At 52.6% G+C, this 20,720-nt stretch overlaps 1 protein-coding gene across 1 annotated transcript in view; it reads right to left on the bottom strand.

The window, feature by feature from the left end:
• CHRD (chordin) overlaps positions 1-10,549 on the bottom strand; it is a 32,593-nt gene extending 22,044 nt beyond the window's left edge. The window contains exons 1-6 of the mRNA XM_069212990.1: positions 10,029-10,549; positions 4,654-4,757; positions 2,883-3,009; positions 1,856-2,002; positions 1,588-1,705; positions 416-512 (exon numbers count right to left, since the gene is read on the bottom strand). Of these exons, the coding sequence (XP_069069091.1) occupies positions 416-512; positions 1,588-1,705; positions 1,856-2,002; positions 2,883-3,009; positions 4,654-4,757; positions 10,029-10,161 (726 nt within the window). The 5' untranslated portion in view covers positions 10,162-10,549. The remainder of the gene's footprint in view (positions 1-415; positions 513-1,587; positions 1,706-1,855; positions 2,003-2,882; positions 3,010-4,653; positions 4,758-10,028) is intronic.
• Between the last annotated feature and the right edge of the window lie 10,171 nt (positions 10,550-20,720).

Genomic DNA, 20,720 nt, shown 5'->3' with positions numbered 1-20,720 from the left:
ATGGCCAATAAAAAGTGAATTCAAAGAAGGATGAGAAAAAAAATGATAAAGTATGAAAAACTGAAGCAGTGAAAACAAAAATTAAAGTACTGCAGACAAAAAGAAACAGAAGTGGAGATGAACAGGATGTTAGGAGAGAGAATTTGGCAGATACAGAAGCACCGAGAGGCTGAGAAAGACATGGAGAAACAGAAGAGAAGATGAAAGCTATGCCAGCTCAAAATTTTGCCTTGCCTTAATATTTTGCTGAAATAAAACATCTATAACTTTTCATCTTAGCTTAGCCTTTCCAACCCACCCATCTTTATCCATCGCTGGGTGGTACCCAGCATTCCGCGCTGCACCCACTTTCCTTTCCATATCAATTTGAGCTTTTGGCATGTCCACTGCCTTACATTCAGGGACCCGCACTCACCATATTGCCCTGTGGAGAGGCCATTCTGTTAACCGGATGTTCAAAAAGCACTGTGCCATCCAGGTCAGTGAAACGGACGCGGGCAGGTCTTCCCAGCCTGTCAAAGAAACAGGGTTGTCAGAGTTTAGCAGCGATGACAGGAGCACAGGGTAGCAGCAACTAGGCCAAAATATGTTTTGACAGCAATGTTCTTCAAACCTAAAGATGGTTACTGCCAACATTGAACAAATTCACTGGTCACTTCAGGAAGTAAACACCCCTACTTCTGCTGATGTAGTTTAAGAACGTGTTTCAATAGTTTGGAAATTCAGTTGTAGGAGGCAAGAAATACTCTATGATCAGAGATTTCAGACTGCCATTTGGTCCAGCACAAATCTGGACTATCAGAAAGGGAAATGTTTCTGAACCTTGAAATGACCTAGGGCAGTGGTTCCCAACCTTTTGACTTCTGTGGAACCCCACTTTGTCAATACTGGAACCTGGGGACCCCCAATGAATCATTGTTGGAATCCAGGGACCCCCCACTGAGTTACTGAAAGCTGGGGACCAAATCTGTTAAAATTATTAGATTTTCTAAGGAGTCGCAGACCCCCTGAGGAGGCTTTGCAGACCCCCAGGGTACCTGGAGCCCATGTTGGGAACCACTGATCTTGGGGCAGAGGTTACATGAGAATACAGAGGCCTGTAGGGTGTCAGTGTGTCCATCTCAACAATGAAATCTTGATTAGTCCAACAAACGGTATTAAAAACCCCTGAAGGACCATGGGGTCAACAACGGTTAGTGAAACAAGTTCTAGGGGTAGCTTATTCTAAAAGACAAATAGAACCACTATAGAACAAATGTTCAAAACAATGGACCCACTGCTGTAAACATGAGAGAATCTGGCCAAATTAAGACAATAAGGCCCATATAAATATGGCCTAAGTACTCAATATCAGAGATTCATTGTTTTGCTCAGAGACATGAAATAGGCATTAAATGTAAGGTTTTCAAATAACTGCAGACTTTTATACCTTAGAATGGAGTTTAATTGTAACATTGCACATGAAAGGGCCATTTCATTTTGTACAGGTGACATTTCAGGTGGATTGTTCATATCATATTTCATATTAACAGTCCTATCCTGGGGACAACCGATGCAGGTGCGACCTAACCCAGAAGGGGGTCTTACCTTTCGTAGCTGATGGAGAAGAGCAGGCTGGAGCGCAGCAGGGTGAAGCGAGCCTTGGCCACACCACTGGTTGCTGGAAGCCAGGACTGCAAGGGGCTGGTCAGCAGAGCCACAAACTCTGCAGAGAGAGAGGGAAGGGTCAGCAAAGAGAGACTGCTGCTGGTCAGCAACACATCTGGCCTGTAGGCGCCGGGCCACCTCCCACCATCCCGACCGACTACCAGGACTTCCAGCCCAGTCTGCACCCCTAGATTAATGAAGGAATTACCTGTGCGGCTGTCGTCCTGGGACACGTCTTCGGAACTCAGGTACGAGCGGTCGTTGTAGGTCTTGTGAAGGTCGTCGTCCTTTTCCTGGAAATACTCAAAGCCATCGAAGGTGAACTCGGACTTCTTCTCGCTGGTGCTGGGAGGGGCTGTAACAGTTAAAGAGAAGAGGGTGAGCGTGTGGGGCAACGTTTGGGGGTCGTCGCTGAAGGGTAACAGATGTAGAGGTGGAGAAGAAAAATACTAGAAATTGGCTAGAAATAAGAGACACGAGAGACAGAAAAAAAGTAGAAAAATAAAGTGAAGAAATGTCATGCTGAGGGAAGCTGGGACAAGAATAGACGACAAAAAGCGGGCTGAAGAAAAGAGAAAGAGGAAGAGAGCAATAACTTAAAATGGAGAAAAAAGGGATAGATAGACAGATAGATAGATAGATAACAAGGAGGTGCACACATGTAAGGGTAGCAGTAAGGAAGTAATAATAAATAACCCCAAGACAGGCCAAACTCAACAGGGCTCAGAAAACATTTTCTTCTAGACAGTGCTCGTGGCTACAGTGGCCAAACAGTAGCCCGAGCCACAGCAGGGGTCAGCCACTTCCTGCCCCTTGGTTTCAATAAACAAAACCGTGCGTGCAGCCAGATGTAACGGCGAGCTAATGAATTGAGCCAATTAGACTAAAGCATTTGATAATAATGATTGGCGTTAGCGAAGGCAGAGTGTCCAATCACACCCACGGTGGGGTGTCTCTTTCTTAAACTTTACAACATTAATGATTTTACAACACGAAGCCTCCCTTTCGAAGTCAACTACAAACATAGCGCCTTGGCACCCATTTCTGACGCAGCGTGTGAGGCACTAGACTTTGCTCAAGCACTACGTACTGAGGCACGTTACAATTATGATGACGGTCTCAAAAGGGTTCGATTGGGCGCATTTAAACAGGGACCAGGGCTGGTTTAAGGGCGGATGCCGGGGCCGGATGAAGTGAGGGGACCCCTCCAGGAGTGGCCTCTCCGTTATTCTTACCCTTGGGGCAGGTCCTGCAGCAGTGCCCCGGCAGCAGGACGGGGTGGGCACAGGTTGGGGTCGGGCAGTCGTGCTTGATATTCTTGCAGCTGACTTTGCCCACCGCCTTTCCTCTTCGATTCCGTTGCTGCGGGTGAACAAAAAAAGATTCATGCGTTAATGTTATGAACTTGTTTATAGCGCCTTCTGTCATTGGTATGGCTCGGAAGCGCTGCGCATTTAAAGACAACCTGACCCATTAACAGCTGACGCCATAGAAGGGGAGGAAGGGAATAATTAAAGAAGGGGGTCCCAGGGGGAAAGATACTGGGTGGGGGGGACAGTCGAGGGACAATGTGGGGTCTTGGCAGGGGGACGTGTTTTTACCATTGTGCGGTCACTATGGAAAGGGTCCTCTCTGCGCGCCCCCGCGTTCATCTGACAGAGAATAGGCCCTGGCAGTGATTACCTCCCAGGATGGGGCCACGGAGAGCCCGCACGGCAGGAATGTGGATTCTCGCCCCACGCTGACTAATTGTTCCTAATTGGGAGAGAATGGGGCCCGTCACTTCGGACCTGACTAATTTGAAGAGGGAAGCGCCTAGCTTGAGGGCTTTGTTTAAGACTCGCTCTGTTCACCCCTTTCATGAAGAATTAAACGCTTGCCGAGCTAGGCCCGCGAATCTCCGGGGCTTTGAAACTCGTGTGAGTTTCTGCGGAACCATAGGACATGTCTGTGGGGGGAGAGACGGTGTATCTTCAGACCTCTGCCAGGTGTCTGTGAGGGACGAGGTCAGTGTACCTTCAGACTCCTGAAGGATGTCTGCGAGGGGAGGGGCCAGTGCATCTTCAGACCTCTGCCAGGTGTTTGTTAGGGGAGAGAGCGGTGTATCTTCAGACCTCTGCCAGGTGTCTGTAAGGGGAGGGGCCAGTGTATCTTCAGACCTCTGCCAGGTGACTGTGAGGGAAGAGGTCAGTGTACCTTCAGACTCCTGAAGGATGTCTGCGAGGGGAGGGGCCAGTGCATCTTCAGACCTCTGCCAGGTGTCTGTGAGGGAAGATGTCAGTGTACCTTCAGACTCCTGAAGGATGTCTGCGAGGGAAGAGGCCGTTGTATCTTCAGACCTCTGCCAGGTGTATGTGAGGGGAGAGGTCAGTGTACCTTCAGTCCCCTGAAGGATGTCGGTGAGGGGAGAGGCCGGTGTATCTTCAGACCTCTGCCAGGTGCCTGTGAGGGGAGAGGCCGTTGTATCTTCAGACCTCTGCCAGGTGTCTGTGAGGGGAGAGGCCGGTGTATCTTCAGACCTCTGCCAGGTGCCTGTGAGGGAAGAGGTCAGTGTAGCTCCAGGACCCTGAGGGTGTCTGTGAGGAAAGAGGCCAGTGTAGCTCCAGGGCCCTGAGGGTGTCTGTGAGGAAAGAGGCCAGTGTAGCTCCAGGGCCCTGAGGGTGTCTGTGAGGAAAGAGGCCAGTGTAGCTCCAGGGCCCTGAGGGTGTCTGTGAGGAAAGAGGTCAGTGTAGCTCCAGGGCCCTGAGGGTGTCTGTGAGGAAAGAGGCCAGTGTAGCTCCAGGGCCCTGAGGGTGTCTGTGAGGAAAGAGGCCAGTGTAGCTCCAGGGCCCTGAGGGTGCCTGTGAGGGGAGAGGCCAGTGTAGCTCCAGAGCACTGTGAGGTGCCTGAGGAAAGAGGCCAGTGTGTTCAGACACCCGAGAGCCGTCTGTGAGCGGCGAGGCCGGCCACGAGATCTCCCACCGCAGTACAAGTCCGAGAGGAAGGGGTGCGCGCGGCTGTACTCACCGGCTCACAGTAGCACACCACGCAGTGCATCACCCCAAAGGGCTCTCCAAGGTCGGGGTGCCAGGAGTCTTCAAGAGCATAGTACCGTCCCCCAAACGAGCAGCCTGTGGAAAGACACACACAGTTTAGTAAAACCAGCAAAAGGCAAGGAATAGCATTTCCAGAAGCCATACCAACCCATGAGCACAATACCCAGAGACACCCTACAATTCAAACCAATATATGGGCTTCCCTGTCCTCAATGCCAACTAAAGTAGAGGGTATTCTCCCCCCAGTAGAAACAAACCATGTTCTTTCACATCACTCACAACTGACCAATGCATGGGAAGCGCTCTCCAAAATGCAGACCAATGTAAGGGTGACCACATCCGGGACACAAACCAGTGCCGGGCCTGGTATATCTGCAAATCTACCCCTCCTCGGTACAAGCCAATGCATGAGATCCCAGCCTGGGCTTTCACTGTATCCGAGAACCCCAGAAGCACCCCCCCCCCCAACACTCCACCACATCAGTCCCAGTCCAGGCAAACGCAGTAGTGTTCAAGCCCGGTGACACCACAGGGCTCTCCGCCTACTGTGTGGTACTTTGGCAGAAGGGTGAGGCAAGACCTATCACCTCTCCTTGGGATTGTCAACAGGGGGAAATTTGTAAGAATGGAATCTGTCTGTTTGCACTTTGTTTGCAGTGGTGTGAGAGAATCTATGGCAAGTATGTTTGTCATTGGCTGAAGCCTCTGGCTCTCAAGCGTGCAAGTTTGCAGTCTCTGATGATGTGACACGCAAATCCTGCAATGAGTGTGGATCACCCCAAATAGATCCATTCCTACCCCCAGCGTAGGAATCACAGAGACAGTATTTCTGCAAATATTGACACAATAGCAGCCCTTTCGCACACGTGGAACATAAATGTCTGCTTCCAAGAGTGGTTTTTTGGCCAAAGCTGATCACGCCAAGATCCCCCTTCCAGCTGCAGGAAGGAGGAACCTTGACTGAGGCCCAGTGTTTCATCTGCACATTCCCTCTCTCTCTCCCTCTCTCTCTCTCTCTCTCTCTCTCCCAGAAACCTAACAAGCTGATGCTTCAGGCAACTCCCCCTGTACTGTGATCAGAACCTGCACTTACGTTCACTAGGTGAGCACCAGGTCACACATCTGCCTCGACCCATTGAAGTCCAACACTACCAAGTCCCTTCTAGAATCAGGGCCAGCACAAATGCACATCTTCCTGGAGGTTGAAACCCCCCTCCCGCCCCCAGAAATCATCTCTCGCCACATCCGGTGCATGCCTTCAAGCCAAAAGTCCTGCATCATCCATTGACGTTTGACCCTCCACATTTCACAAAAGATTCCAAGCCACACCATTGTTTAGGAAAACTTTCCAAAACCACAGTGCGTATCCAAACCTCCCACCGGCTTGCATGTCACAATACTGCAGGCTACAATATCCCCCTATTGAAATATATATAATTTGGCAAAATATCAGGCCACGTGGTGTAGATTCTCTATTATTTACTCAGGGTGGGGGGGTATATTCTGTGAACGGTATTTAGGCCACAGTAGTTTTTTTCAGGCGATATTTGGCTACGCGTTAGTAGAGTCATACAGCCCTCTCAGAGGTACATTTAAACACCAGTGGCCAGGATAAGATTTTTCACTTTCAGGGTCGCCATCTTAGTATGTTGTAAACTAGCAAACCTTTCAGCCTACAAAGTAGTTTCCCTTCACTGCCAGATTTCTCATTTATTTGTCCCTCACACTTCTAAACTAATTCGTACAGTAAGTTTGGTGGAACTCTTGTTTGATGACTTTGTGTTGTAGACACCCAGGGTGCCTAATACCTCTTTTTAAGGTATACAGTAGACAAGTCCTTCAGTTTTTGACGCCGAACCCCTTGATGTGGCCAGCCCCTCGGCGGTTTGCTGATCCCTGGTAAATGTCTGCTCCGGTGGTTTTTCCTGAATGGGAATCTCCAGGATACGGGGTGCCTTCCTCTGTGGTATTTGCCCCATGCTGCCTTGGGCGTAGCAACTCTTTACCCTAAAAACATCCCAACTAATTGCCTGGGCAGCTGTCCTAACCTCCGTGCGCGCGGCTACAGTGAGAAGTGCAAACACCGCTCCCGGGCGCTGGAAACTTCAGTGTATGCTCAGCCTGGTCCAATGCATACATGTCGCGGTACAAGGGTCCACAGGCGCTGTGTGACGCAACACAGGCTACTAATGCATATGCGTAATAGTACAGGGACGTGCAGGCACTATGTGACACGACAGAGGCTCCTAGTGCATACGTGTACCAGTACATGGGTGCAGTGGTACCGTGAGACACGACAGAGACTCCTAGTGCATACGTGTACCAGTACATAGGTGCAGTGGTACCGTGTGACACAACAGCATCTAATGCATACGTTTTACCGACACAAGGGTGCCCAGGTACTGTGTTGCACAACACAGACTTCTATTGCATAGGTGTAACAGCACAATGGTGCATAGATGCTCCGTGACACAACACAGGCATCTAATGCACACGTGTACCCACACAAGGGTGCAGAGGTACTGTGTGACACAGACTTCTAATGCATACGTGTAACACCATAGGGGTACATAGATGCTCTGTGACACAACACAGGCATCTAATGCATACGTGTACCCACACAACGGTGCAGAAGTACTGAGTCGCATGACACAGATTTCTAATGCATACGTGTAACAGCACAAGGGTGCATAGGTACTGCGTGACACAACATATGCTTCTCTAATGCATAAGGCATCTAATATATAAGCGTACCTGCACAAGTGTGCACAGGTACTGTGTGACGCAGACATCTGATGCATAAGTGTAACGGCACAAGGGTGCACAGTTATTCTCGAATGTGTGACAACAAAGGCCTGGGACATACTGATGTGACACCATAAGGGTCGATAATAAAATTATGTGACATCACAGAAGCATTTACCTCGCAGGAGTGACATCAAAGACTTGGGATATATTGATATGATGTCATAAGGCCTTGATACAATTGTATTTTGTACTTTTGCGCCGCTTTTGCGTCAAAAAATTAGGCGAATGTGGCACAAAAAAATTATAAATCAGGGCCTAATGCCTGGAACGCATTGATGACACACCACACAGTCATGTACCTCGCAGGTATAGTTTAAAGCCATGTAAGGAGTTCAGGACGTATTAGCCTTTCCAATGTATAGATAAGACAAGAAAGTCTAAGAATGCATTGAAGAGTTTCACTGGTGGCTTGGAGCCGAATACACGGAGCGGACCCTCCCCCTGAACTCACACACCCGTGTCAGGATCATAAGTGGTCAAACTCGTTGGTATTGGAAACTGAGCGATATATATCTTTGTATATGTGAGGTTATGTGAATATATACATATGTGTGCACGTGTGCGTGCAGGTTTGTATATAAGCATGTGTGTGACTGCATGGCGTGTTATGCATGTGTGTTTGCATGCCTGTATCTATACGTAGACGTATATGTTTATTGTATATGTTTGCACCTGTGCATGGTAAAATACGTCACCGAGGTGTCATTAAACAGACACACGAGTCCCTTCCGCCAGAGTGCGAGCTCCGAGGATTTTGTCGGATGAGCTTCCGGTTCACAGAGGATGGCATGGGCGCTGTCCAGCCAGCTGGCATCAGGTTGCTCCCCCACCCCACACCTCAGCGAGCAGACTCAGGACTAGCAGGCCGCAGGTGCGTTTGGTGTCTGTTTACTGACACGTGGTTTATATTCACTGCCCGGGAGCACAGGAAACGCACCTTAGCATTAAGTGACTGCGCAGAATCACACACCCCCCCCCTCCCCCCGCCAAATATACGGTCTGTCCATCTATTGCTGCAAATAAAGTATCTTTGAACTCTCATCTCTTGCAGACCTAGAAAGGTTCATGGCTGACATGTTAGGGCCTACAAAGTGGCCTTTCTGCTTCCGGGGCGAGCTGCATGTGCCAGAGTGGGCTTTAAAGGGAACACAGGAGCATGTAAGGGAGAGATGTCTGATCGTACGTATCCGCTTCAGACCCCCCCCCATTTTTTTTACTCACTCCATGGTAAATTGTCATTTCATGAGTAAGGTATCATTTTGCAATCATCTGTGACGAAGAAGGGGGGCGAGAAGGCGACTTCTCCCCTCTTGTCAAAACGATATTACACCTACCCTGAAATTGTCCCGGGGCGACCTCTGCATTGAGGCTGACCATTGACGTCACAAGACCCACAAAGCAGTCTCCTAAGCTGGTTCTGTTGGCAGTGATGGGAGCTGGACCTGCTTTTGGGGGGCTTGGGACTCCCATCCCTTCTGGAAACACATCTTATTAACTGGCGCGCCTGGAGCACACTTGAGGCTTTTTTTTTTTGCAGTTTTATATAGCGCGAACTCGTCTCGAAGGCAGTGGGGCGCTTTACACGAGCACTAGTTACATTACAGAAAGGCACATTCGTTTTTGGTAGGCGCAGAGAGATTACACGTTTTTGTCCAGAATCACAGGTCGCTGAGCTGACGACGAGATTCGAACCTGGTTCCCAAACTCTAAAGTCAGCAGATTTGGTCCTAACGCCACACCGTCTTCCCGAGCAGAGGCTCACAGAACTCTCAGACTACATTTTAAAGCCACAGCTAGTTACTTTAAGGTGGGATGTTTCACCATTGTGTAAGGTATTTCAGTCCTGTTGTTTGTCTGCGAAATGTGCAGCGGGGATGACAGATGTACGCGGTGCTGGGGAAAGGGTTTTAGGTGAGCGATGTGTCGCGTGGCACAAGTAAGTATACACATTGCACATCAGCAGAGGCTGTGTGTGTGCCGAATGGCTGAGTATTTAAAGTTTAAAAGTACGCCGGAGGTACCCCATTTTAGGGACGGTGGGTGGGCGCACTCCCACAGACTCATGACCCCAAAGCTCCTGAGCCCCATGTGCCACGAAGGGCCCCTGGGAAACCTTCTGGGTCTCACTCTCAGCAGGTGCACCCATGTTCTCTAAGGGACAGCGCACATTCACAGCCCCACCACCGTCCAGTGTGCTACCACATACCGGAGGAACTTGCCACAAACTCGCTACTATTACACGTTGCATCACCACAGGCCTCCCGAGCCGAGTGTCAGTGCAAACCACTGAAATCCCGAGCTTCTGTTCAAAGCATCACCACAGACCTCATGAACCCTCCACAGATCCCGATGGTGTGCCCAGTGCAATCCCGTTGCATCCCAAAGTACAGTGAACTTCCGTAAAGTACCTTTGCAGACCTCCACACATGTCTAAAATAAACCAGCACAGACCCACTGAGGCAGCCACTTTTATATACCACAAGAGACCCTCCGAGTCTCCCACCGAAGAGTACCACAAGATACCCATAGTCTCCTTACCTGTGGCCCCTTTGGAGGGCAGCGGCTCCATCTCGGGCTGGATGGGCAGGAAGGCTTTGGGGCGCGGGAGCCCTCCCTCCACCAGCCAGAGGGAGGCGAGGACCAGAAGGAGCCTGAAGCCCGAGTGGCTCATCACCGGCGGGGCAGAGGAGGCTGCAGCCCCCCTGGACACCACGAAGAGCTGGAGGGGCACCGGGGTAGAGGGTGAGGGCGCTGCGCCGTACTGCGCACCCAGGGGCTGAAGTGAACCTTCAGGTGGCGACGGGGATCCCCTCCGGCGGGTGACGAGGGACACGTCCTGCGGCACTAGGACACCCCGAGAGCTCGGCGAGGGACACCTTCAGCGAGGGACACTGCAGAATTCAGTCAGAGAAGGACGCTCCACGCACTCTGAGGGGCAACTTCTGGCACTCTGAAAGGGACCGCCCCTGGCACGCTGCCTCAGCCACTCTGTGAGGAAACAGCCCGTGGCAGGAAGTTCTCAGTGGGCACTCGGTCTTCTTGTGCCGCAGGTTAGGGGCAGAGGGCCTTTATACCCCGCTGCAGGCGGGAGGAGGGAAAGGCAGGGGTAGGAAGCAAACAAAGCTGCCCCCCTCCCCGGCCTTTTCATCCCACACCTAATCAGGCGACGCGTATTGGAGTCACTCAGAGAAGATGATTAGAGGCGCGGCGGGGCGCCGCGCTCAGCAAAGTCCGCACCAAAGTGAGTGCTAAAGGGGGGGATGAAAGGCGGTCAGCGGGGAGCGCCCGCTCCGGGGAGGGAGCTGCGCCCCGCAGCCCGCTGCAGCAGGCAGGCCGAGCCCACCGGGCGCAGGGGGGCCGGGAGAGGAGGGACGGGAGGTGGGCTGGGATGGAGAGATGGAGCCAGGGAGAGGAGGGGCGAGAGATGAGTTGCAGAGAGAGAGAGAGAGAGATTAGAGGAAGATAGGAGAGAGGGAATGAAACGAAGAAGGGAAAGGGAGATGGAGAGTGGCAGGGAGAGAGGTGGGGAGAGGTAGATGAAGAGTGGCAGGGAGAGAGGAGGGGAAGGGAGATGGAGAGTGGCAGGGAGAGAGGAGGGGAAAGGGAGATGGAGAGTGGCAGGGAGAGAGGTGGGGAAAGGGAGATGAAGAGTGGCAGGGAGAGAGGTGGGGAAGGGAGATGGAGAGTGACAGGGAGAGAGGAGGGGAAACGGAGATGGACAGTGACAGGGAGAGAGGAGGGGAAAGGGAGATGGAGAGTGGCAGGGAGAGAGGTGGGGAAGGGAGATGAAGAGTGGCAGGGAGAGAGGAGGGGAAGGGAGATGGAGAGTGACAGGGAGAGAGGAGGGGAAAGGGAGATGGAGAGTGACAGGGAGAGAGGAGGGGAAAGGGAGATGGAGAGTGGCAGGGAGAGAGGAGGGGAAAGGGAGATGAAGAGTGGCAGGGAGAGAGGTGGGGAAGGGAGATGAAGAGTGGCAGGGAGAGAGGTGGGGAAAGGGAGATGGAGAGTGGCAGGGAGAGAGGAGGGGAAAGGGAGATGAAGAGTGGCAGGGAGAGAGGTGGGGAAGGGAGATGAAGAGTGGCAGGGAGAGAGGTGGGGAAGGGAGATGGAGAGTGGCAGGGAGAGAGGTGGGGAAGGGAGATGGAGAGTGGCAGGGAGAGAGGAGGGGAAGGGAGATGGAGAGTGACAGGGAGAGAGGAGGGGAAAGGGAGATGGAGAGTGGCAGGGAGAGAGGAGGGGAAAGGGAGATGGAGAGTGGCAGGGAGAGAGGTGGGGAAAGGGAGATGGAGAGTGGCAGGGAGAGAGGAGGGGAAAGGGAGATGGAGAGTGGCAGGGAGAGAGGTGGGGAAAGGGAGATGGAGAGTGGCAGGGAGAGAGGTGGGGAAAGGGAGATGAAGAGTGGCAGGGAGAGAGGTGGGGAAAGGGAGATGGAGAGTGGCAGGGAGAGAGGTGGGGAAAGGGAGATGGAGAGTGGCAGGGAGAGAGGTGGGGAAAGGGAGATGGAGAGTGGCAGGGAGAGAGGTGGGGAAAGGGAGATGGAGAGTGGCAGGGAGAGAGGTGGGGAAAGGGAGATGGAGAGTGGCAGGGAGAGAGGTGGGGAAAGGGAGATGGAGAGTGGCAGGGAGAGAGGTGGGGAAAGGGAGATGAAGAGTGGCAGGGAGAGAGGTGGGGAAAGGGAGATGGAGAGTGGCAGGGAGAGAGGTGGGGAAAGGGAGATGGAGAGTGGCAGGGAGAGAGGTGGGGAAAGGGAGATGGAGAGTGGCAGGGAGAGAGGTGGGGAAAGGGAGATGGAGAGTGGCAGGGAGAGAGGTGGGGAGAGGTAGATGGAGAGTGGCAGGGAGAGAGGTGGGGAAGGGAGATGGAGAGTGGCAGGGAGAGAGGTGGGGAAAGGGAGATGGAGAGTGGCAGGGAGAGAGGTGGGGAAAGGGAGATGGAGAGTGGCAGGGAGAGAGGTGGGGGAAGGGAGATGGAGAGTGACAGGGAGAGAGGTTGGAGAGGTAGATGAAGAGTGGCAGGGAGAGAGGTGGGGAGAGGTAGATGGAGAGTGGCAGGGAGAGAGGTGGGGAAGGGAGATGGAGAGTGGCAGGGAGAGAGGTGGGGAAAGGGAGATGGAGAGTGGCAGGGAGAGAGGAGGGGAAAGGGAGATGGAGAGTGGCAGGGAGAGAGGTGGGGAGAGGTAGATGGAGAGTGGCAGGGAGAGAGGTGGGGAAGGGAGATGGAGAGTGGCAGGGAGAGAGGAGGGGAAAGGGAGATGGAGAGTGGCAGGGAGAGAGGTGGGGAGAGGTAGATGAAGAGTGGCAGGGAGAGAGGTGGGGAAGGGAGATGGAGAGTGGCAGGGAGAGAGGTGGGGAAGGGAGATGGAGAGTGACAGGGAGAGAGGTGGGGAGAGGGAGATGGAGAGTGGCAGGGAGAGAGGTGGGGAAAGGGAGATGGAGAGTGGCAGGGAGAGAGGTGGGGAGAGGGAGATGGAGAGTGGCAGGGAGAGAGGAGGGGAAGGGAGATGGAGAGTGACAGGGAGAGAGGAGGGGAAAGGGAGATGGAGAGTGGCAGGGAGAGAGGTGGGGAGAGGTAGATGAAGAGTTGCAGGGAGAGAGGAGGGGAAAGGGAGATGGAGAGTGGCAGGGAGAGAGGAGGGGAAAGGGAGATGGAGAGTGGCAGGGAGAGAGGTGGGGAAAGGGAGATGGAGAGTGGCAGGGAGAGAGGAGGGGAAAGGGAGATGGACAGTGACAGGGAGAGAGGAGGGGAAAGGGAGATGGAGAGTGGCAGGGAGAGAGGAGGGGAAAGGGAGATGAAGAGTGGCAGGGAGAGAGGTGGGGAAGGGAGATGAAGAGTGGCAGGGAGAGAGGTGGGGAAAGGGAGATGGAGAGTGGCAGGGAGAGAGGTGGGGAAAGGGAGATGGAGAGTGGCAGGGAGAGAGGTGGGGAAAGGGAGATGGAGAGTGGCAGGGAGAGAGGAGGGGAAAGGGAGATGGAGAGTGGCAGGGAGAGAGGTGGGGAAAGGGAGATGGAGAGTGGCAGGGAGAGAGGTGGGGAAAGGGAGATGGAGAGTGGCAGGGAGAGAGGTGGGGAAAGGGAGATGGAGAGTGGCAGGGAGAGAGGTGGGGAAAGGGAGATGGAGAGTGGCAGGGAGAGAGGTGGGGAAAGGGAGATGAAGAGTGGCAGGGAGAGAGGTGGGGAAAGGGAGATGGAGAGTGGCAGGGAGAGAGGTGGGGAAAGGGAGATGGAGAGTGGCAGGGAGAGAGGTGGGGAAAGGGAGATGGAGAGTGGCAGGGAGAGAGGTGGGGAGAGGTAGATGGAGAGTGGCAGGGAGAGAGGTGGGGAAGGGAGATGGAGAGTGGCAGGGAGAGAGGTGGGGAAAGGGAGATGGAGAGTGGCAGGGAGAGAGGTGGGGAAAGGGAGATGGAGAGTGGCAGGGAGAGAGGTGGGGAAAGGGAGATGGAGAGTGGCAGGGAGAGAGGTGGGGGAAGGGAGATGGAGAGTGACAGGGAGAGAGGTGGGGAGAGGTAGATGAAGAGTGGCAGGGAGAGAGGTGGGGAGAGGTAGATGGAGAGTGGCAGGGAGAGAGGTGGGGAAGGGAGATGGAGAGTGGCAGGGAGAGAGGTGGGGAGAGGTAGATGGAGAGTGGCAGGGAGAGAGGTGGGGAAGGGAGATGGAGAGTGGCAGGGAGAGAGGTGGGGAAGGGAGATGGAGAGTGGCAGGGAGAGAGGAGGGGAAAGGGAGATGGAGAGTGGCAGGGAGAGAGGTGCGGAGAGGTAGATGAAGAGTGGCAGGGAGAGAGGTGGGGAAGGGAGATGGAGAGTGGCAGGGAGAGAGGTGGGGAAGGGAGATGGAGAGTGACAGGGAGAGAGGTGGGGAGAGGGAGATGGAGAGTGGCAGGGAGAGAGGTGGGGAAGGGAGATGGAGAGTGGCAGGGAGAGAGGAGGGGAAAGGGAGATGGAGAGTGGCAGGGAGAGAGGTGGGGAAAGGGAGATGGAGAGTGGCAGGGAGAGAGGTGGGGAAAGGGAGATGGAGAGTGGCAGGGAGAGAGGAGGGGAAAGGGAGATGGAGAGTGGCAGGGAGAGAGGTGGGGAAAGGGAGATGGAGAGTGGCAGGGAGAGAGGTGGGGAAGGGAGATGGAGAGTGGCAGGGAGAGAGGTGGGGAAAGGGAGATGGAGAGTGGCAGGGAGAGAGGTGGGGAAGGGAGATGAAGAGTGGCAGGGAGAGAGGTGGGGGAAGGGAGATGGAGAGTGGCAGGGAGAGAGGTGGGGAAAGGGAGATGGAGAGTGGCAGGGAGAGAGGTGGGGAAGGGAGATGGAGAGTGGCAGGGAGAGAGGTGGGGAAAGGGAGATGGAGAGTGGCAGGGAGAGAGGTGGGGAGAGGTAGATGAAGAGTGGCAGGGAGAGAGGTGGGGAAGGGAGATGGAGAGTGGCAGGGAGAGAGGTGGGGAAAGGGAGATGGAGAGTGGCAGGGAGAGAGGTGGGGAAAGGGAGATGGAGAGTGGCAGGGAGAGAGGTGGGGAGAGGTAGATGAAGAGTGGCAGGGAGAGAGGTGGGGAAGGGAGATGGAGAGTGGCAGGGAGAGAGGTGGGGAAAGGGAGATGGAGAGTGGCAGGGAGAGAGGTGGGGAGAGGTAGATGAAGAGTGGCAGGGAGAGAGGTGGGGAAGGGAGATGGAGAGTGGCAGGGAGAGAGGTGGGGAAGGGAGAGTTGACAGGACAGCGGAGGGGCGAGAGATGGGTCGAATGGGCAGGGGGTGCAAGGGAATAATGGGAGAGAAAGATTGGCAGATAAAGCCAGGGAAAGAGGTGTAAAACAATTCCTAGATACCTAACCCTAACTGAAGTGCACTCACATCTTACTACCCCATATCCTCACCCTCACACTAACCCTTGTATTAAAGCGAAACCATGTCCGAAGTCTAATCCTAATTTCAACTTAATTCCAACCTCAAAACAAGCTCATATCCTTTTCCTTACTCTAATCCTTAGTATTACTTTTACACTAATAGTAACTTTACAAAACCTAATGCTAACCTCATCATTTACATTATAGTTATTCCAAAACCTAACCTTAGGTTTAGGCCTAGGCCTAATCCTAACCATAACAAAGTAGTACAAAGATTCTTACATTTGTCCAAGGCTGGCATATTTCACTACACCAGGTTAATCTCTGCAGCTGAATGGTCCACCCAAGATGGGCAGAACATCAGGCCACAGGAAGCCGTTTGTGCTCCTTTTCTTTCCCCAGTGACGGGAGCCACAAGGCAGAGATAGAGTAAGGAGATGACACAGTCGATTAGTGGCCATTTTTTGTTCCACACAGTTAGTCTCCCACGCGTAGAGTTACAGTGGCAATGACCCTGTCTTGCCATCTCCTTTCCTCACTCCTAGATGTCCTGTCCTGGGTCTTTCGGCAGCAGGTAAAGTCCTGGTAATGGACCACCGCACTGCTTGGGATTGTGGTAACGGGGCTATGCTGAATGGCAGTGCACTTCTGGCCCAGCAGCTGCTTCCTGATCATCGCGGTGTGGGCTGGAATTCTTTTGTCTTTTTCTGGCGCTTGCAATTGGTCGATGGACAGAAGTGTTGGCTATACATCCACCTGGCTGGAGCTAGCCTCACTTTTTCAAGGGTCTGCACATGTGAGCTACATGTGAGCTCTGTTCCTGGGAATTTTGTTTTCATATGCAGCCATCCATTTAGGTAGTCAGTTTGTGTTTTTTTTTCTTCTTTTGTTTTGGATAGGAATGAGTTGTATGTGACCCTTTGTCTTTCCTCTTCCTTTGTCCCTAATAGGCAGTGACCTTTGCTATGCCCACCACGTATACCTTCTCGCTTTGAACATGGTCATCTCTATTTATGTGAAGATGAACTAAAATCCTATTTTCCCAGATGTGGACTATGGGGATTAGAATCTTCTTTTAAGGCTTCTGTCCATGACTTTTAGAACTCGGAGGCTGCCAGCAGGCCCTTGCCCCAACACCGGTCATACACAGACCGACACCTCATTTCGTTGGAAGAAGTATTTATTTTATTTACTTTGTTAATATCCAAAACATACAAACATTTATCATAGAAATCACTTCAAGAAACTTTTCACCGTAAATCCAAAATTAATATCAAATGAATTTGTACGTTTATATCTGTAACCATAAGTCAATTTTCGACAGGATCCCTTCCTGTCCTGAACCTTCTTTGGACCACACAGGAACTGGACGTCACCTGTATCCCTAGGGGGCGGTACCCCTGCTCCCTCTGTTCCTTGCCCACATGCTCAGGGTTCTGCCTCCTCCCCAAACACCAATCAGCCAAGGGGTGTAACGGGGCGGCCAAGGGCATTAGCCCCATGACCACCCCAGTGATCTGGGCTCCCTACCTCCAATCTGGTGTGTACATCCGCAGGTTGGTCCAGGACTTCAGGATCCTATCTCTGGTGTTATACTGGGGTCCCACCCTTGGGGACCCCTCTGTTGCTTCAGGTTACTTTAGTACTTCTTCTTCCGCCTAATAACAGGGAGAGGGTGGGTGGGACAAAACTGCCGCCATCCGTCCCAAGCTGCCGCTGTGCTGAAATGAAGAAGGCAGAGCCTTCTGGGGGGGGCGCTTATAAAGCCCCTACTGGCGCTCGGCGTCCCGGACCGAACAACCACAACGCAGGCCCAACGCACCTCCCTAGGTGTCACTTCCGCCTACACACCTCGCAAGGTGTGCAGGCGGAAATAACTAGGCCAGTCCGCGCACAACTAGTGCGGAGGGTCCGGCCCCCGGCGTCCTCGATTTCTACGGGGCTGCGCTCCCCCCATGTTGGGGGGGAGCTTTTCCACAGAAGTCGGAGGTCGTCAGCAGGCCCTTGCCCCAACACCGATCATACACAGACCGACACCTCATTTCGTTGGAAGAAGTATTTATTTTATTTACTTTGTTAATATCCAAAACGTACAAACATTTATCATAGAAATCACTTCAAGAAACTTTTCACTGCAAATCCAAAATTAATATCAAATGAATTCGTACATTTATATCTGTAACCATAAGTCAATTTTCGACAGGATCCCTTCCTGTCCTGAACCTTCTTTGGACCACACAGGAACTGGACGTCACCTGTATCCCTAGGGGGCGGTACCCCTGCTCCCTCCGTTCCTTGCCCACATGCTCAGGGTTCTGCCTCCTCTCCAAACACCAATCAGCCAAGGGGTGTAACGGGGCGGCCAAGGGCATTAGCCCCATGACCACCCCAGTGATCTGGGCTCCCTACCTCCAATCTGGTGTGTACATCCGCAGGTTGGTCCAGGACTTCAGGATCCTATCTCTGGTGTTATACTGGGGTCCCACCCTTGGGGACCCCTCTGTTGCTTCAGGTTACTTTAGTACTTCTTCTTCCGCCTAATAACAGGGAGAGGGTGGGTGGGACAAAACTGCTGCCATCCGTCCCAAGCTGCCGCTGTGCTGAAATGAAGAAGGCAGAGCCTTCTGGGGGGGGGCGCTTATAAAGCCCCTACTGGCGCTCGGCGTCCCGAACCGAACAACCACAACGCAGGCCCAACGCACCTCCCTAGGTGTCACTTCCACCTACACACCTCGCAAGGTGTGCAGGCGGAAATAACTAGGCCAGTCCGCGCACAACTAGTGCGGAGGGTCCGGCCCCCGGCGTCCTCGGTTTCTAAGGGGCTGCGCTCCCCCCATGTTGGGGGGGAGCTTTTCCACAGAAGTCGGAGGTCGTCAGCAGGCCCTTGCCCCAACACCGATCATACACAGACCGACAACTCATTTCGTTGGAAGAAGTATTTATTTTATTTACTTTGTTAATATCCAAAACATACAAACATTTATCATAGAAATCACTTCAAGAAACTTTTCACTGTAAATCCAAAATTAATATCAAATGAATTCGTACATTTATATCTGTAACCATAAATACTTTTTTGACAGGATCCCTTCCTGTCCTGAACCTCCTTTGGACCACACAGGAACTGGACGTCACCTGTATCCCTAGGGGGGTAGTACCCCTGCTTCCTCTGTTCCTTGCCCACATGCTCAGGGTTCGCCCCCTCTCCAAACACCAATCAGCCAAGGGGTGTAACGGGGCGGCCAAGGGCATGAGCCCCATGACCACCCCAGTGATCTGGGCTCCTTACCTCCAATTTGGTGTGTACATCCGCAGGTTGGTCCAGGACTTCAGGATCCTATCTCTTGTGTTATACCGGGCCCCACCCTTGGGGACCCCTCTGTTGCTTCAGGTTACTTTAGTACTTCTTCTCCCGCCACGAGGGCGACCAGGGCCCCAAAGGTCCTTCGCCCTCCCCACCAGAAAACAAACTCCGAGAGAAGAACCACATATCAGCCATAAATTGGTCCGTACCGGCATCCGACAAGTGAACCAATTCCCTATAAAACATCTCAGGACCCTTTAGAAGTTTATGAGGAATATTCCAAAATCGGCCTGGACCGGGGAAAAGTTTGGCCATCTCCGCGTTGAGTCTCCTAACTGACACATTGATTGTTCATGCTTTAATGCCTGGGCCCCAGTTTCGGTGAGGCACCATGTGAGACCAAGCGATGGCTGCATTTGGGAATTGCTTAGCTAGTTTAGTAATTTCCAGGAAGATAGTTTCCCTGAGTGTCTTCCACCCCATGTGCACCAGGTCATTGCCAACAAGATGAATAATGATGAGATCTGGGAACTACAGCCCCACGCATCCACGGGCCAAAGCGACAAGTTGCTGCAGCTGTTTGATTCCTTTGCCGCGAACCCCGCACCAACGGAAGGCCACGTCTAGGCTTGCTGCCGGATTCGGTTTAAGGAGCTGTTGCAACCGGTAGGCCGCCCGACGAACGAACGAATGCCCAAGGACCCAATCCATATGAGGTGCCATCGACTGTAATAAAAGGAAATTGCATGAGAAACAATATTGGACTTGTAGACATAACGAAGAGGATCCCCTGATTACACCAACTCAGGTCTAATGTAACGTTTGTAACAGTTAGAAGCCCATCTCCCAATGGCTTTCACCTCTGACATGGGCAAACCTGCACCTGCTGCCAAAGTAGCTGCACCAGTCCTGAATGAATGGGGAGAGTAACCCAGAGCTTCCACCCCCGCTGCCCGTAGTGTAACCCTCAGTACCTCTGCAAATTGGTAGCGAGATAGGCAGTCCCCATTTGCATGAATGAAGAGCGCGGTGGACCTGTCAGGAAGGCGAACCACCAAGTAAGATGCTAGATTGCCCACAGGGCATAACAGTGAACCATGTGCCGCCCGGAGCCCAATACGTGCTCCCTTACCTAACTGATCTGTTTTGGACCTACGCAGCTGTATAGTTATAGAATCTGTACTGAGGCATTGGAATAATTTTATTTACAAAAGTCATAAAAAACATATCCTGTAAGTCAAAATTCCATCCTGTCATAAATCATGATAACGACACAACCAAGGATCCTCCCGCGTCCCGAACACTGTTGGACCCCACAGGTGAACCGTACTTCACCTGTATCAACTGCCGCCGTCCGTCCCAAGCCGCCGCTGCGCCGAAATGAAGAAGGCCGAGCCTTCTGGTGGTGGCGCTTATAAAGCCCCCCACTGGCACGCGGAAGCCCGGACCGGAACAACCACAACGCAGGCCCAACGCACCTCCCTAGGTGTCACTTCCGCGTACACACCTCGCGAGGTGTGCAGGTGGAAGTAACTAGGCCAGCCCGTGCACAACCAGTGCGGAGGGTCCGGCCCCCAGCGTCCCCGATCTCTAAGGGGGCGCGCTCCCCCTATGTTGGGGGGGTGCTTTTCCATTGATAGTAAAACTTTATAGACCATGGGATGGGCAGGATGGGACTGAGACGGTACGTCATGGACGGCTGCCTAGAATTGCTTCATAAAAATGGATGCACAGGGCAGTTGTCTTGCACCCAAACATTATAATTGAGTTGTTGTCTTCAGTGTCACCACTGGGTTTCATCTGGCCTCTTTGAATAATATTCAATGTACTGAGAAATTTCAGTGCTAACCATTAACTTTATGTAAATTAATTTACAAGTATGGCCGTAACTGTATCCACATATGAGTTATTTGTGTATTCTTCAGGAAGATAGAGGGTATGATGCCACAACAGGCCCTATCATCTTATTTGCATCAATATTAAATCTGTTGCAACATGCCAAACTATCAATCATGCATATGAAATCTTACAAAAGTACCTTAACGCATGATCTCCATCTGTCCGCACCTCGAGCGCAACCTGACGTCTTAAGCGTACATGTAAAT

Source organism: Pleurodeles waltl, chromosome 11, assembly GCF_031143425.1.
Source record: "Pleurodeles waltl isolate 20211129_DDA chromosome 11, aPleWal1.hap1.20221129, whole genome shotgun sequence".
NCBI lineage: Eukaryota > Metazoa > Chordata > Amphibia > Caudata > Salamandridae > Pleurodeles > Pleurodeles waltl.
The sequence above is the reverse complement of the archived record's forward strand: the minus strand, read 5'-3'. Positions and strand labels throughout refer to the sequence as shown.